General features: G+C 33.2%; 1 protein-coding gene across 1 annotated transcript in view; it reads left to right on the top strand.

Moving 5' to 3' along the window:
• Window positions 1–18,001, top strand: part of LOC129005177 (putative phosphatidate phosphatase) — a 42,127-nt gene that overhangs the window by 19,990 nt on the left and 4,136 nt on the right. Inside the window, exons 2-5 of the mRNA XM_054434001.1 lie at window positions 4,664–4,815; window positions 6,277–6,442; window positions 8,609–8,738; window positions 8,850–8,907. Of these exons, the coding sequence (XP_054289976.1) occupies window positions 4,664–4,815; window positions 6,277–6,442; window positions 8,609–8,738; window positions 8,850–8,907 (506 nt within the window). The remainder of the gene's footprint in view (window positions 1–4,663; window positions 4,816–6,276; window positions 6,443–8,608; window positions 8,739–8,849; window positions 8,908–18,001) is intronic.

The following is an 18,001-nucleotide window of genomic DNA, read 5'->3' as shown; positions in this document are numbered from 1 at the left end:
GAACAATCAGTATTTTCCGCCAATCAGGAGCAAGGAAAACATGACGTAATGTTGCTAACAGAACCGAGGTTGAATTAAAGAAATAAAAAGTTAAATAACATGGAATTTAGGGTAATTTGTATTTAATGTTAAATAACATTCTGGTAAATAAATCAGAGAAATTTACCAACCCATAAATATTAATAAAATTCCCTTCAAAGGGAGAGAATCTTCAGCTAGTTACCTCGTCTGACACCTGCATGGAATTATATAGGGATCATACACAAATATACAAAAACTGTAAACATTAGTTCATATACAATATTCGATACTTTGATATTATACCGACCACACCTAACCTAACATAACTTAAGGGTGGACTATGTTTTAGGTTAGGTTAGGGAGATTTTGTTATTTAAACTAATTAAAATCTTAGTTGGAAGTTGACTTATTGTGGTGGTTGGTATAATACTAAAGTACCCAATATTCTCCTAATATTTTCATGGACATATTACTTTATTCACAACAGTTTTATATCAATAAAAAGGTAATAATCATATCCATAGAAATGGAAAGGTTCTATTGAAAAATCATGTAAGAAAAATTTACGAGAACCTTGCATTTATGCAAGAACAGAAGCTAAACACATATTTTTGAAGTTTGTTTAAGAATTTTTGATTGTTTAAGTTAAAGTAAACCATTTTATTTGAGTTGCATTATCGTTCTTTTCGTATAGCTTTAGCAAGCAATTGTTAAAAATGTCATTAAGTTAAGTATTTTGTTTTCGTGAACATATAACAATATGGTTCAGCTACCAAATATTTTAATTTAATTACCACTTTCAATATACCATACCAATTCTATAAATTAAGTAGAAGCATATAACAATTACTGGTTAGCACTTTCTTGCGATAAAACTTAAGGTTTTTTTTTCATCATCATCGAGTTTAAAGCATTATGTTTAACAGTTCACCAAAACCTAAAGTAAGAGGCAACTGTATTAACAGTAATGTGTCAAGTACTGGATTATTAATGACTAAGATAATTTATTGTTGCAATTATTGTAATTACCACCACCACGTTTCTTTTCGCTGTAGTCAACTTATGAAGGTGGTTGTGTGGATTGTATGAAATGTTACGGATTCGAATTGACTGGATTACTTTTCTCCCGATGATAATTAAAATATTGGTCACAGGTAGGTACAGTAGTATGATTGTTATATTATTTTATTCTTAACCTCATGGCTGATTATTCTAATGGTTTCGTTTTTGAAATTGTCAATCTACGTAATCTAAGAGTACAACTAAGAGGTAATTTTGATTTTACTAATTTATGTTAACACTTGTTTACGATTGTTAATGTACTTTTTTAACCTCAATATTTTATCGATTTATGCGTGGTAAAGATTTTCTGTTGTTATTGCAACTTTTAACGCAAAGATTGTTCGGACACTTTATATACTGAAGAGTATTTTTTAATTAAAATTTAAAAGTTAAATACAACCTAAATACATAAACTGCATATAAAAAGTTATAAACACATTTGTATGCAATTTACATGCTATGTAATTTAATTTTAATTGAAATAGACAACAATATGGAAACTAAATGAATTAGTTAGTTGTATTACTATAATTTTCCGTTTGGATTAGGGTCAATCTTCTTTAAAATTACAGTAGAAGAATAACGCTTCTAATAAATGCGTCGAAAACCCGTTTAACTTCTTGCTGATTTAATAAAAATCATCAGTTGGATACATTAACCTTTCTTACCTCTTGCCCAAAGGCCGGTAATAAATATTTTCTTTCTTATTAAATGGCGACCATACAAAGTAGGTATTTTAAGCCAAGTATGAATGGAGATGAGTGTAGGATGAGTGGTGCGATCTTGTAGTCTTGCTGGTGTGAATCTTGTGAATAAGGCTGAAATTCCTTAGACACAACTGTTAATTAATAGCCCATACAGCTAATGGCAACTAAGGGACCTACAGTTTATAGTGGAATCCGAACCACATTTTTGCCTTGGTATATACGTATTCGTCTAATTATCAGGATAGTACTGCGGATAGTCGTAGTACTCACTCGTGCGGACGTTAATCCACACCAAGGAGGGAGTATCACATCTACAGTGCATGCCACCCGTCCCAGTCATTACACAACATAGTTCTAAGACATATATCTATTATCAAATACTATGGTCATAGTTCAAATATTATAATAGTTGGTCCATTACACTGATATATTTTTCATCAAATACATGATAATAGATATGTCATAGAACTATGATTTAACTATCGTATTTCTTTGACATATATCTGAGATTAACTATACTATAGATATAATAGGGATGTATTAGATAATAGATAGTATTTTCTCTCTAGGAGAAGATATTATCATATATTTGATAATAGATATATTCATTGACTATACACAGAATCTATCTGTGTATAGTCAATGATATTTGTCATAGAACTATGATAATGTAATAACGGCCTTGCTTCTTTGTACCGGTGCAATCTCTCTGCTGAGATAAAAATACCGCAATAGAAGCGGACGGAAAAAAAGATAAGATAAGTAAATACTGCAGGGAAGATTCTTTCTATAACCTTGACACAAATACTACCTGCTTCGGTTGCCAAAATTTTCACCACCGTACTATCTATCTCATGGATAACAAAAAACTCTATTACTTTATCAAGAACGTTAACCTTGCAAGATTTTTATGTTTTAGATGGCAAAAAATAATGTATGCATATCATCCTACCTAATTGGTCTTTTTGTGATTTTTGCGATTAAGTAATTGTTATGGATCAGCCAGCTGAAGTCGGTTTTGATGTATGTTTCTGTACAGTGCATTTTTATGTTCAAAACTTATTTTATATTTTTTTATTCGAAGATATCTTAACTAAATACAAAGTCTTAAGCAAACTTGATCTGAGTTGGTATGAACAAAGATTAAATCAAATGCTAAACTCTCAAGTGAGAAAGAAACATTTAATCAATATCCTCGTCCTCTTTGCCAACATGTGCCTTTGCAAACATATAATGCTTTGTGTTCTAAACAGATTGAATTTACATCCAATATATATATATACAGGGTGTCACAAAAAAGTGTGATGGGCTATACACGACCTAACTCTACATGCAAAAATAAGTCAAAAATGAAGAATAAAATTTTTTGGATTTCGGCTTAGTTTAGCCGTAATCCGCCATTTTGTTTTTTGGGGAAAATATTTATTATTTCAAAATCCCTTTGAGATATTTTTACGAAACTTGGCAAAATTGTTTACACTATAGTAAGTAACATTTATAAAAAAAAATATTATTTTAACTTTCCAAATTTAAAAATGGCGGCCGTTTGAACTTTTTAATGCCAAATTTCATGAAAACCGGTACCTAAATCAAAATTTTGTAAGACACAAAAGTTTTAGTATTTATTATGACAAATCCAACAAAACAAAAATGAATGAAATCGGTTCATAAATAAAGAAGATGTGTTTATTTTAGTAATTTAGACTGAAATTACTTAATACGTTACATAAATTATTACATTACATTTAATACATTTTAATATTAATAATTTCAGTCTAAATTACTAAAAAAAACACAGCTTCTTTATTAATGAACCAATTTTATTCATTTTTGTTTTGTTGGATTTGTCATAATAAATACTAAAACTTTTGTGTCTTACAAAATTTTGATTTAGGTACCAGTTTTCATGAAATTTGGCATTAAAAAGTTCAAACGGCCGCCATTTTTAAATTTGGAAAGTTAAAATAATAATTTTTTTTTATAAATGTTACTTACTATAGTGTAAACAATTTTGCCAAGTTTCGTAAAAATATCTCAAAGGGATTTTGAAATGATAAATATTTTCCCCAAAAAACAAAATGGCGGATTACGGCTAAACTAAGCCGAAATCCAAAAATTTTTATTCTTCATTTTTGACTTATTTTTGCATGTAAAATTAGGTCCTGTATAGCCCATCACACTTTTTTGTGACACCCTGTGTATATATATATATATATATATGAATTATTTTCTAATATTTTCCTCCATAATGTGGCTATTTATGAGCACTGAAGTCTATATCATTCTGCGGATATTCTGTACAATCACGCCCTAGGTATTTGTGATATTCTTAATGATTTTTTTTATTTAATGTTATTTTAATGTTATTACTATGGATATTTTACCTCATGTAATTATTCATGTATCATACTGCAAAAGTTGTAGACAAGGTTACTAGATATGTAATGATAAAAGATAAAAGACACGCCGCTAGGTTCTAAAGCTGCACTCATCACTGATAACACATGATTTATAGTGTTGCAAAACATCGTAGAGAAGTTAGATTAGATTCATCCCAAAAGATTTTAAGCTTCAAAACTGTCTTAAGTAATTTTTGTATTTTGTCTAAAATAATATTATTTTCCATTCCGAACCCCATGAATGAACCCCACCACCACACACATTTCAGATTTTATTGTTTAAAAATGGATATTTCAACGCTCGTGGACTTGTCTATGAAATTACTTGACCAAATTGTACGAGTTGTTTCCCCGACAACAAAACCTGAGATGGTGGGGACAACTGACCTGGGGTCTGATGAGTTGTTGATTGTTGATAGGTCCCGAAGTGCGGATACTTAACAACTGATTTAATGGTATGGTTTCATGTTTCAGTTGGACTCCTTGTCGTTTGCATCAACCTGTTCACGCAGCCCACCAAGAGGGGTTTCTTCTGTGACGATGAATCCATCAGATATCCTTTTCTACCCCAGACCATTTCGACCGGACCTCTAGCAGCTTTCTGCTTCACCCTACCAGCCTTTGTTGTAAGTAAACCTACCAGTCTAAGTAATTTAAATAATCAGGCTGCAACTGAAAAGTATCAAAAGTTTACTATGCGAATGAGAAATTGTGGTCCAAGATAGACTCTAAATCAGCTTAATTTTTGTCTTTGCAATAGACTTAAGCAAAAACTTATCTATGGTATCCTTATAAGTGCGGAAATGACTAATTGGGAAGAAGTGAAGAGGGTTGAGGGTTGTTGATGAGAGGGATTTTACTGAAGCCCCATGCTCCAGTAGGAGTCAAAGGAACTACGGTAATTGAAAAAAAACAGTGTTAAAGTTTTAGCTGCATCTTAAAAAGTTATTCATATTCATTATAGGATTAAAGTTCATGAACTCATTTCATGTTGTAATACATTAGGTACAGCCTCTAAACAACATTTCAATTACACGATGGAATTGCCTAAAGGAGTGCGCTCTCCAAATGCATCTCCTGAGAGACCCATTATTGGTTTATAGGACTTATGGTGAATGAGTGCTCTGAACACCGGGTCGCATCATTATCAAATAGCTAATAGGTAAAATACCAGCGTCTTCAGTACAAAAGATAATGCACCCTAGTCCCTATATTATCTGAGCCCTCTATAAAAATATCCGGAAGGAGGAGTAGAACACTTTTAACGCAAATTTTACAGTTTTAGTCTGAGGAATCTTAACGAACTAACTCCTAGACCACTGACACCTTGGATGACCATAGACGATCGCCGGAAGTCATGCAGACCGGAAGTGCAGTCATTACCATAGCAGGTCACCGGAACCTGCCTACACTTGGTGATCACTAATCAGCTGTGATCTGAGGTCCTTACTGCATCCTCTGTGCAATCATGCAATCAGTGTTGCCACAATAGAATGGCTATACTGTAGAAGATATCGTAGACGAAAGCTATTACAATAAACATACTGTACTTCCAACTTCCAATGCACAATCTATGATAGCAATTGCGTTGGTTTCTACAATTTGTAATGGTTCTGCGATCCAAAAGACTAAGGTTGTGTGTTCCTTCAACTCATTGAATTGTGTTTGACACTTGAGAAATCGTTCGATTAGTATAGAATCGAGAATTTTCTTTAACCAAAGTATTCAATTCGTCCTTCAGATTCTTCATGGCTGGCATTCTAAGCACGAAGCCAGGAGCGATTTGTGCAAAAGATCTCACGACTGGAATTGGAACAATTCCAAGTTTTTGCAGGACCTCTCCTTCGAGGTTTCGAATTTCTGAGTCAGCATTATCTTTTTATCTAACTAAATATTATGTACATCTATTTATGAGTATGGTATGTCCTGAATGTTTTATTTTTCTGTAATTAATTTTTTGACATCATGTCGTAATGGAAGAGATTCTCGTCATTTTGATTCCAAGACACCAGACCGTCCTCACGTCTAATACTCTATGTTCTGTATGTGAATGTGTTGCTGTTCTTACTCTATGTTTTATTTGACAGTTCCTCGTGGTGGAAGGGTTCCGACTATTCGACACCAGCACTCCTCGAGATTCTTGGCACTCTGTGTCTTCCAGTCTGCTCAAGAACATCTACGAGCTCTACGGAATATTTCTGTTCGGCGTTGGCCTCATGCAGATCACTAGCGATGTGGGGAAATACACAATAGGTAAACAAATGTTTACTATGAATCAAGCGTGCAATTAAGTACTAAAATAGCAAAAATTGTAAAACCATCCTACAGCTATAATTTTGATCTAATATTTAAAACAAATTACTAAAATGCATGATAGTTAAGTTGAAAAAAATCCTTGGCGTATTTATATGTACTAGTGTACATGTTGCTCGAATTCGAGCAATTGTAAAGTATTACAGGATTGGCAAACCAATAACAATCATACTTAGCTATCAACATTTCAACAAAAACACACCTATCTTCCCTGTAGCAGCAAACCTAAGTACTCATATTAAAATTAACTTAATGTTATTTAAATAGGAAAAATGACCATTTTAAGGGAATAATTAATCTTTGTATTAATTAAGCCAGGTAAATGGAAATTCTCTTAGTCTGAAGGTTTGCTGCAGATACACAATTTTAATAACAGCAAAGATTGAAGAATCTGAATTATTACTTATATCCACGAATTATCTAACAATTATTTCCTGTAAAATATTATTACAGCAGTTCAAAAATATTGAAACTAACTCGATCAACAAATGATGTTGAAAGAATTCCATACTAATGACATTAACATATAGTTTGACAGTTCAATTTAATCAATGTTAAATGTTTACATTCGGGCATAGACAAAAATGATTCGGGCGAGTGACATATTTGATTAATGTTTATGATCCCTACCGTTCCTGTTCTAATAATCATGCAGTATTTAATATGTTTGAACCAGCTGTGTGGAATTGTGAAATCAAAATTAATTTGACAGTTAGTTCTGCTTGTTTAGATTTTTAAATTTTTTGGGTTTGTTCTTTGTTACCATGGATACCATCAATAAATATTTCACTCTTAATTTCTGACAACAGCTGGAGTTCCATAACAAATTTTGTTTTCCATGTTAATCTTATGGATAAATACGAAACTTTAAAGGGCCCCAGAGCCTCACTCTCTAATTATTTCCTTAAAAAGAAAGTTTCCTGCACAACTTCACGTTACGCTCTTTCCAATGACACCAAAAACATGTTAATTGGTTCAGTAGTTTCGGAGGAGTAATTGTCACAAAAAACCTGCTTGCGTATTAAATAAGTATAGATTCCTTATACTACAGACAAGACTATGGATTTGATTATTTTGTCAATGTTTATAGTGTTATTGTTCCTTCGATTAATCGCTTAATTTGATACAATCTTGATTAATCAATTAGTTTACTATCTTTCCTAAGATCAGTCAGTAAAATTTTACAAATGACCATCTTGGAACTGGGATTAAGAGGAGGCTTTGATAAAGCCCTTAATCACAATGTAATTCATAGACCCATGCACGAATAGTTATTCTGGAAATGTAAATGATCTTTATGTACAATTTCGGCCGATTATGTATATTAATTTTGTCCAATTTTGATTAATTTTGGTATGTAGATACTAGCTAATCCATTTTTCTTCAAGTTTTCTTTATTTTTTAAATTTTGATTTTTAAATGCGATTTTTTTAACTCCATAAAATAACGGAAAAGTATTCAATAATCAATAATCAATAATCAATCGTTGAGATGGGGACGCCACCTAGGTGCGTATTTTAACCCAAATATGAGTGAAGGATGAGTGTAGAATGGTGTGTGATGACCTGTGTAGCTTTGTTACTGACTAAGATCAGCGGTTTCATTAGTCAGGATCATTTATTTAAAGCCCAATGATCAGGAACTTATATACTTACTACTTATATACTATTTTCACAAAAACGGCTCAAACGATTTTGATTAGAATTTAGTATGTTGCGGTCTTGTAAAAATTATGGTTTAAATGTTATTATTTCCTAAAGTAATTGACACTAGCCTATAATCAATGGTTAAATATCGGTACTACAAATACAAGTAGTCCACTTGTCAACGCTAGGTGTATTTAAAGATAGAATTACGAAGATAAAATTCAGATTCTACAACTAATCCTACAATAATAGCTCCAGATATTGTTCTCTGAATTCAGTGTATCCAAACTCAAATCATCCTCAAAATATTATTCCCTGAAATGCTTTACAAATATGCATTGTATGAACTCATTTAAACTCGAATTACTATATTAGTCATATCTATATTTACTCTTAATATTTTAGCTTATTAATCATATCATACATCGTACTTATACAACATTCCTTCTCTTTGTCGCAGGACGTCTAAGGCCTCATTTCTACGACGCCTGCAAGCCCTACCCGGAGGATGTCTGTGGTCCTGGCAAGGACCATGTTTACGTCACAGACTACGAGTGTTCTGGAGACCCTGACGTCGTAGCAGAAGCTAGGTATGCCAAACAAATTATCATAGAGTATATCACACTAACATCTACTTTTAATACTTAGAGTAGCCGCAAAACCTAGTTAGCCCTTTGGACTAAAATAAATGTATGTTTTAGGTTATCGTTTCCCTCTGGACACGCGTCTCTAGCTTTCTACTCAGCGATTTACACAGGGGTGAGTTTATACACTTTAGTCATTTTAAATTTTCTTTTATCAAAAAATTAAGCAACATAAATTTGTATCTACAGTACTGTGTATTCTTAAGTGTCCTTGGAGTCTAAACGTTCTAACTCATGAATGAAATGAATGAATGAATGAATGAATGAATGAATGAATGAATGAAATGAAATAATATGCTTATTTTCCACATAATATACAGAAAACAAAATACATACTTCTTAACGTTACAATTACAAAATATAAACTAAAACTAAAATAAAAGGAAAAATTTCTGTACTAACATAATTGATTTTTTTTAGAAAATCAGCAGACATAGGCCAGAGCTGCCTGTGCGTCCGCTGGGTTGCTATAAAAAAAAAAATTTTAGGAAATCATAATGGAAACATTTGAAAATTAAATAATTGTTGCTTAAAAAATATTAGTTTAGGGATATACGAATAATAGAATTCATAAAAAATATATAAAAAAATAACTATAGTTCGGCCGCTTAGAAAGCGACCTCCTCCAGCATTGGTTTAGCATTAGCGCGCAGGTAGGTTTCTAAGCGGCCGAACTATACAAAGTAAATTTCTAATCTCACAGTGCACTAATTACAATCACTTTGGTATTTGAACAATTATTTTGAAATAGCAAATAGCTTTTCAGTAGCTGTTTGAAATTTTCGAAGATGGCCACTAGCCTCAAGGAACGGAAAAAATGAGCAGTGGTACGAAACTTCACTGAACGGGAAAGGGAAATTTTCCTTGCTTTTTTGGCTATACCGTTATGGATTCACATATTTTGTCCTTATTTTTCCAATAACATGCTCATTTGCAATTTTTTTGGTAGCTACTCGAACAGTTACAGTTGGATTTGGAAATACAGTTGCTTTCGTTTCAAAATATCTAGCCTTGATTTGGTCTCTTCGCTTAATGTGGCATGTTTAGGTGTCGTTACATAAAATATTGGCCTGATTTGACTCTCTTTGCAAAACAAGTAGTATGGTTATGCTTCCTCTGCGTAACACAGTGTCCTGATTTGGTTCTCTTGGCCCGATTGTCACTGTTGCATATCGGTGCATCTTCCCGCCAGATGCTCTAATCTCTCTTAGCCTTGGCAATGAGGTTGTTGAACCTGTCAGACAATAAATCACATGTTCTCGCTATGACATAACGTAGGAGGTGCCTGTGTAGGCACTGATTGCCTGTTAATATAATCAGTCTATTTTTGAACTTAAAGAGTGGGGTTTTTATCTACGAATATTATAAAAGAATGAATGAATGATCCAAAACGTTGCCACAAGTTTCAAATTATAACATTGAGTAGCTCAATAAAAAATATTTTAATACAATAAAAACATATTGTAGTTCTTAAGTTCGGTTGTTTTCGAAATTAGCATGGTCATAGACAAGAGCTGTATGTGCGAACGCTGAGGTTTTTTAAGAAACGGTTTCACAAAATGTAATTTCGTCCACAATTCTCAAATCGTTTACATTACCATTTCAAAAATCTACACGTTTCTATGACAAACCTGTCCTTAGCCTAAACCACGTCATATGATTGTTGTAATGGCAAAATTTTATCGGCAAAGTGATTTTGATTCTGTCTGTGAGCAATTTTATAAACTTATATGTTGTAATAGTATAGAAGTCACCTATTGTACTTTTAGTCGCTGTTTTGGTCGTTTTGGAAGTTGAGTACCCTCGATTCTTCACCCCTCGGATTCCTTAATTTCAAGAGTATGGGAATTCTTGAGCTAGTGAATATCTTAAAAAGTTACTAATGATTAAATAAATAACTTCTTAGTAGTTCTAAGTACACAAGAAAATTGCAGTTACATATTGATGGGTGATTCTGAAAGCAAGTCAAATTTCACTACTTTGTTGTGTTGCATCTTTTCTAATTTGTCAAAAAACGGACACGGCAGTTATTCGTTATTACTAGGCTTGAAATAAATGGCACTTGCTAGTGATAGACCTAACCATGCTGTTTATTTTTTTAGATTTCGTTGTCTTTAAAGCGATTAGTAAATTGGTCATAGTGCTTTAAAAATTATGCATTGTTAAAGATGATACATAAATTAGTACAACACAACTAATTAACTAGTAATGCGAATTTGTTTATTGTTGAATCGTTGTTTATTATACTGAATTTAATGTGTATTACTACTTTATTTAATGTTTATTACTGAATTAATTCATTGTTGTTCGTTCACAAAATCAGCTGATCAATTTGGAATGGTTAAATCTGCTGTTACCATCCTTTATGTAGTTTATACTCTAAAAATTAGTGCCACATATGACTTCGTAACTGTTATCATTAGTTTACAGTAGCATTGACAAACCACACTACATGAATCACCATCACAAAATAACAATACCATTTTAACACGATTATCTTCACTTTTACGTAGCAAACCTTGAGCAATGTGCTCCGTAAAAGGTAAAACTACTAGTACATTCTCGGTTTGTTTAAGAATTCAAAGCTCCATTCTCTACGAATATCTTTCAATTCGCTAGACAACGGCGGAATTTAGTTAGATATAGATACTTTTAGTACTTTTAGTGAATATTCCATATAGGAAATCATATATTATCACAGGTCTTATGGTAAGACCTTGACCCGGAGACGATTTATTTTTTAAAATTTTGATGTCCTCAGAGGCAAAAACATTACCATAGATAAAACATACTCACTCGTCACTTAGGAGTATGTTTTATCTCTGGCATTACCGTTCAAATATTGTATTCCTATTTACACATTACAAATTACATGAAATAGTTATATATTTGTGAGTCCGTAAGCACGATAGCTCGAGTAAAAATCATCCGACTTTGATTAAATTTGGTACAAACCTGTAAAATCTAAAGGGATCCAACAACATGATTGGACTTCGGAAATGGGGTTTTATGGGGTTAACATTTGTTTCCCATAATTTAACCTCAAAACCTAAGATTTTGCAATTTCGCTACAAGCCATGTTGTAGTGCTAGAAACAAATAATTTTGTATATTAAAAAGGAGTTTACGCATAATGGTTACAAAGAAAATTCCTTAAATCTGCAAATGTAAAACTCATGGAGAATAGCCAAACCGTTGTAGTTTGCTTGTTTGTGGATTTTATATTCTGGTTGAATTCGGCAAACTTACTTTTTCATTCTAAGCTATCCTTCATACCTTTCCTGAAGATGCAAACATAAGTACTTGTTTAACCTAATGTTATTTAAATAGGGAATGTATCTGACATATTTAAGCAAATATTTAAGTAAAGGCCAATCAGACTAATAGAAATTCGCTCAGTATACAGGTAACTGCGGTGGGGTTTTCTTCTGTTTTAGTTTATTGTACCTTTATCGTATTGTACTAAAAGTTTTTCTAAATCATTAAATGAATAACTCTGTGATGTTACCCCGTTGCCAATTGCGGGCAAATACCCACAGGTTGATTTGGATACTGAGTCAGGCAAAAAACTTTACCAATGTACGAGTTATCCGTATTTTTCATCCGCTGTATTTGTAACCTGAACAACCGACTTGTAGTGTTGGAGCGATGATTTCTCAATCGTTAGCTACTGATATTGAGGACCAACCCAGCCTACGCAAGGTCTGGTAAATCTTCACCAAGGAGTGGCGAAGAGTTTAATATGCACCAGACGGTCGGCGTAGGAAGCCGCCTACATGATGCAGTCTGCAGTGACAATGCAACTGCATGGTGCATGGGTATGCAGCAACAAATGTCAACGATCCAGTGGTGTTGGAGTCGATGGCCTCTATTGGGTAAAAGAGTTATAACACATGGTAACACAGACATATCATCTTGGGGACGTTTAAATTAATACTGTAGAACGGAGCTGTTGTGTTATCGTGTCTCTAGAAACATTTGATTGTTCTGCTTTAAATCGTTAAAATCAAGCACACACATACATACATACATTTGATATATGGTTGAAAATAACTCGTAAACAAACTATAAATTATCAGGAGCTTGTGCCTAGAACGTCTGAAAATAAGTTTACTCCTAAGGAATAGATTAGTAAGTCGATACGTTTAGGTCCAACCAGAAACTACCAGAGCTTAAAATCCGCAAACATCACTAACTCATTTAACCTCAGAACTTATTTGTTTATTTCTTATCTAATTTCCAATATCGTTTAGGATCAAAACAAAACACCAACTAGTGGACATTTCACACATCTTTGAGATTCCCCCTTATCTTTCTTTGTAAAGTGACTGGGATACGATTACTGCTGTTAGTGGCCTTTCCAATCCTGATTTTCAGGAAATCGTGAGCCCACCAAGAAAGTCTCCTGTTGGTTTCTCACGACTACGACACCATAATTAACTAGTCAGTTTGGCTTTATTGTCTGGCTCTGTTGTTTTTCACTACCCACCGTTCATTGTGGTCAGACACACCGAGCCTACACTTTACTAATGAAGCACCAAAATGATCAAGATTTACTATGGAAGTTGCACACATAAGTTTTTTTTTGTGGGATATGTTATGTCAATGCATATTGTTCTCTTTTAATTGTCAACTGGTTAATATACATAGGCAAACAGATACAATATGACTGTATCATAACCTAACTACCACATCTAATGCTTGCGCATATATCTAATGTGTAGCATCATAATTATCATAAACATAAGCATCATAAGTATGACTCGTAACGTTTTTATAGTTTTATCATACGCAACGGTAGACATGTCCTATTTTATCTTACACTAAAACTTGTCTTAATACATTCATAAATTATTATGAATACTAGAGAACCCTATGAAACACAACGCCGAGGAAAACGTTATGCTTAAATTCACCTACATTATTTCTACTCTCAGTTTTAACTGATAACTTCTAACGAATTCTAAACGATCTGCTTCAATTCGAGCTAACATGTTGCAACAAAGTTTTTCCAGCATTGAGAATTGAAGAAAACAAAACTGTTGCCTAGGCATCCCCATAATCAAATAAATGTGTATCTGTTAGACCAGGCCTCTCTTTCTCTACTCTCCTTATAAGCATAAGATACCTTATTATTAATTGTCTTCTCCCGTTTTCAAAGTTTCTTCTTTGAACTTCAGACATTTTCCGTTCTTCCAACAAAACTGATTAACTGTTTAACTTGGTCTTAACCTACTGAATGTTAAAACATTAATATTTACTCCCAAAAAGCTAATGAGTTTCTTTTTATAAACAGCTGTTTTTTGTTGTTTTTTTTTTAATTTGTTCTTTCTTATGGGGAAACCCCGACCTTTGAGAGCGTCTCACGCCCTTAAGAGTAGAAATTTTAAAGTTCTAAAACCTTATTGCAAAACTACATATTGAGACGAATCTTTTGACACCTTACAGTACCTAGTATGTAAGATACTAGTTTCGGGTGATAAGACCCTCTTTCTAATCCCTTCAAATCTATGCACTATAGCAGCTGACAAAGGTCTCAATCAATGAACACCTATCGCTACACGTTTGCTTTTAAATGTTTTTTTATCACAATTTTATTTACAATCCGTTCATTTTTTTTAATATTAACGTTGTGTTTATTGATTAAGACGTAAACAAGTAAGTAATCATCAGACAATGTAAAGGATTTAAGATGGACAAAGGTACGCAACTTTAAATTTATTTAATTTCTCATCGTTTTCATTTATGATTGAATGATTGAATACATAACATTATATTAGCTGAACATAACCTCAAATAATAGCCTAAAAAAAACTGCCATTGTAGATTTCCTTTCAACGGAACAATGTACAAAAAATAGAACCAAGAGTTCTATTGGTTCTAGTGAAATAGAACCATTAGATTTCATTTATTTTTATTTAAACTTAGTTATGCCACCTAATATTTTTTTCACATAGCTATTCATCTCAAATTTTCTTTTTCTTGTAACTCCATTTACATCATATTTTCACCACATCATATCACATGTCATTTATTTATACATTGCATTTGATTATTAATGTTTATGTTTTGGACGCAACTACAGTCGACGCACAGGCTCGCTGCCCATGTAGGCTTATTCCTTATAAACATGTATGCTTTTTTTAAACATAGGTGTAATGCAAAGGTTAATTTTATTTTGTTCTTAATTCACTTATGTTTTTTTTCTTCCTTTAAATATTTGTGTACATATCTGTATATACTTTGTTGGAATAAAGAAATAATCCATTCATTCATTCAGAGTACACTTAAAATGTCTTGGCCACTTAATCGCATTAGTAAAATAAATTCAATTTAAAACAGACCTAAAATGTATTTCATGACTTCAATTTAACATTAGATTGTTTCGCATAACATTTAAAACTTGATGAACAAAACGCACACATACCCGAATGTGAAGATCAAGGGAAAATGATTCTAAAAGAAAGAATTAAACTACTATCCGAACCAATTAAAGAATATTGAGCTGGTGAAAATTAAATAACTTTGGGAAAATCATAGACTACCGGTACTAGACTACTATGAAATTTATTATTGTATATAAATTATAATAGTATAATAATTCAATACGTCAATTTTTATACAGACATTCAGGTGTTATATAGTCGTAATTATATTCAACTAGCTGGCCCGACAGACGTCGTCCTGTCCTATTGTGGTTTTATGTCACATGCTCGTTCATTTTCAAGATGAGCTCGTTCGCAAGGCTCAATCACGTCCTGGTTGAAGTTCGTTCGCTACGCTCACTCACCTTTAGGTTGGAGCTCGTTCGCTGCGCTCACTTGCATTCAGGTTAGCTCGTTCGCTACGCTAACTCGCCTCCAGGTTGAAGTTCGTTCGCTACGCTCACTCACCTTTTGGTTGCAAATTAGCTGTTCTCATAAATTAAAAAAAATATAGTGCTGCACCCTGTTGGTAAACCTATTAACTTTTTAATGCTATTGAACATCACAGAATCAAATTGTTTAGCTGCACCAGCTGTTAAGATTCTTTAATTCCATTTAAATATGAGTACTCATAAGGTTAACATGGGAAACTCCAGAGCCACTGGGGCGGAGCCCTATTGACGGATCTGCACCAAACTTCACATAAACCATCCTTGAATAATGCTTAATAATGCCTAAAAGTTTCATTACAACCTGTCGAGCGGTTTCGGAGTCCATAAAGGACAAACATACAAATATACAAACATACATTGGATTTTATATATATAGAGATATATTATTTAAGATGGGGATGCCACTATGTGCATATTTTAACCCAAATATGAGTGTAGGATGAGAGGCGCGATTTTGTAGTCTTGTCAGTGACTAAGGCCGATATATTCCTTATACACAGCTGTTAATTAATAGGCCATATTAGTGGAATCCGAACCACATTCTTGCCTTGGTATTAACGAATTGGTCTAATTATCAGGATAGTACTGTGGATAGTGGTAGTAGGCTACTCACTAGTGCGGACGTTAATCCTCACCAGGGAGTATCGCATCCACAGTGCATCTCTAAAAATATCCACAATTCGTGACCTCCTAGTACTGTAGCTTGATTACAGGACGACTAGTCAATGTAAACAAACAATGAGTTGCAAGAGTTGATACCAGTTTATTTTGTAGGCCGGTTATTGACCTAGTCATCTCAAGTGGTGTTATCTTGGATAAACAATGTTATGTAATACTCAGGCCTTTCTATAGACAAACGTTTACATTGCAATATGTACGTGTCGCCATTGATTACACCATTGACTTTGGATACTGCTAGTGGACTCATCCGGTAGTAAAATGTAAAGCCTGCTTAATATGTTTTTCGTGTCCCTAAACTTGTTCTGTTAGTTTAGGAAGAATATTACAGTGTGCACTTTTCATCAATTGAATTGAAATGCCGGAGAGTGAGTAATCTATATAAAAGGCAAAGCCCTCACTGACTCACTCACTCATCACTAATTCTCTTACATCCCATTTACCTAGGAGGCTGAAATTTGGTACACTGATTCTTTAGGCATTAAATAGGAAAACTGAGTTGTTTTTTTTTTCTGATCGGACTCTCGGGCTCCGCCCCAGTGGCTCTGGAGTTTCCCATATTAACCTTATGAGTACTCATATTTAAATGGAATTAATGAATCTTAACAGCTGTTTCAATTAAACAAGTTGGTTCTGTTCTATGATGTTCAATAGAAGTTACAAGGATTACCAAAAGGATGTATAGATAAAACATACTCATACTCCCTTAGTAGATTTGTCATCCTTATGGAACAGCTGAAGCCAATTTTATTGTTAGTTCTGTACGTCCAACTAGAGGTTATGTTTTGTTTACAATTAGTTTCTTGTTATTTCAGTAATTTAAAACCTCATTTAACCAAATAAAACGTTATAATCATAAACAATAACTGTTCTCCTAGTTATATAACCAATTAGTAAAGCACAAATCATTAAAATTAACCTAAAATAATAGAAACAAAATTTCGTCTACCCCAGCGATCATTGTGGACGTACATGAACTAGACACGAAAAACATTAAACAAGCTTCAAAATTTACAATGGGATGAGGAGTCTGATGTACCAACAGGGTGCAGCACTATTATTTTTTTAATTTATGACAACAGCTAATTTGCATCCAAAAGGTGAGTGAGCGCAGCGAACGAACTTCAACCTGAGGCAAGTTAGCGTAGCGAACGAGCTAACCTGAAAGCAAGTGAGCGCAGCGAACGAGCTCCAACCTAAAGACGCATAATATTCTAACTAACTAATGGTAAATTTCATTATCGTAAATTAAACAACTTAGATGTTAACTGCTGGTTAATACCAATGTCAACAAATTTTCATGGTCACCTAATTTTAAGTGACTTTATGTTGCAACCATAATATATTTATCTATCATAAATATAACATACTCTCTTAAGGTGTGTCTATGGTCTTTGTCAGCTGCGTGGCATTGGAAAAACAATCACAACAAACCAGCCTATCGAGTTTAGTATTTTTTTTTTTTTTTTATCACAATTTTATTTACAATCTGTTCATTTTTAGAACATTTAGCAAATACAATCACAAATTTTAATAAAACGTTAGTTAATCTCTGTCCATTGACAGAGCTAACTTAAAAATATTTCAATGAAAACATAAATATGTAAATAAACAAGGGAAAATTAAATTGTTCAAACAAAACGTGTGCTTAGATC

Source organism: Macrosteles quadrilineatus, unplaced genomic scaffold (genome assembly GCF_028750875.1).
Source record: "Macrosteles quadrilineatus isolate MER2022 unplaced genomic scaffold, UCM_ALF_1.0 Scaffold_17__1_contigs__length_3442018, whole genome shotgun sequence".
Taxonomy (NCBI): domain Eukaryota; kingdom Metazoa; phylum Arthropoda; class Insecta; order Hemiptera; family Cicadellidae; genus Macrosteles; species Macrosteles quadrilineatus.
This window is presented reverse-complemented; position numbering and strand designations above follow the sequence as displayed.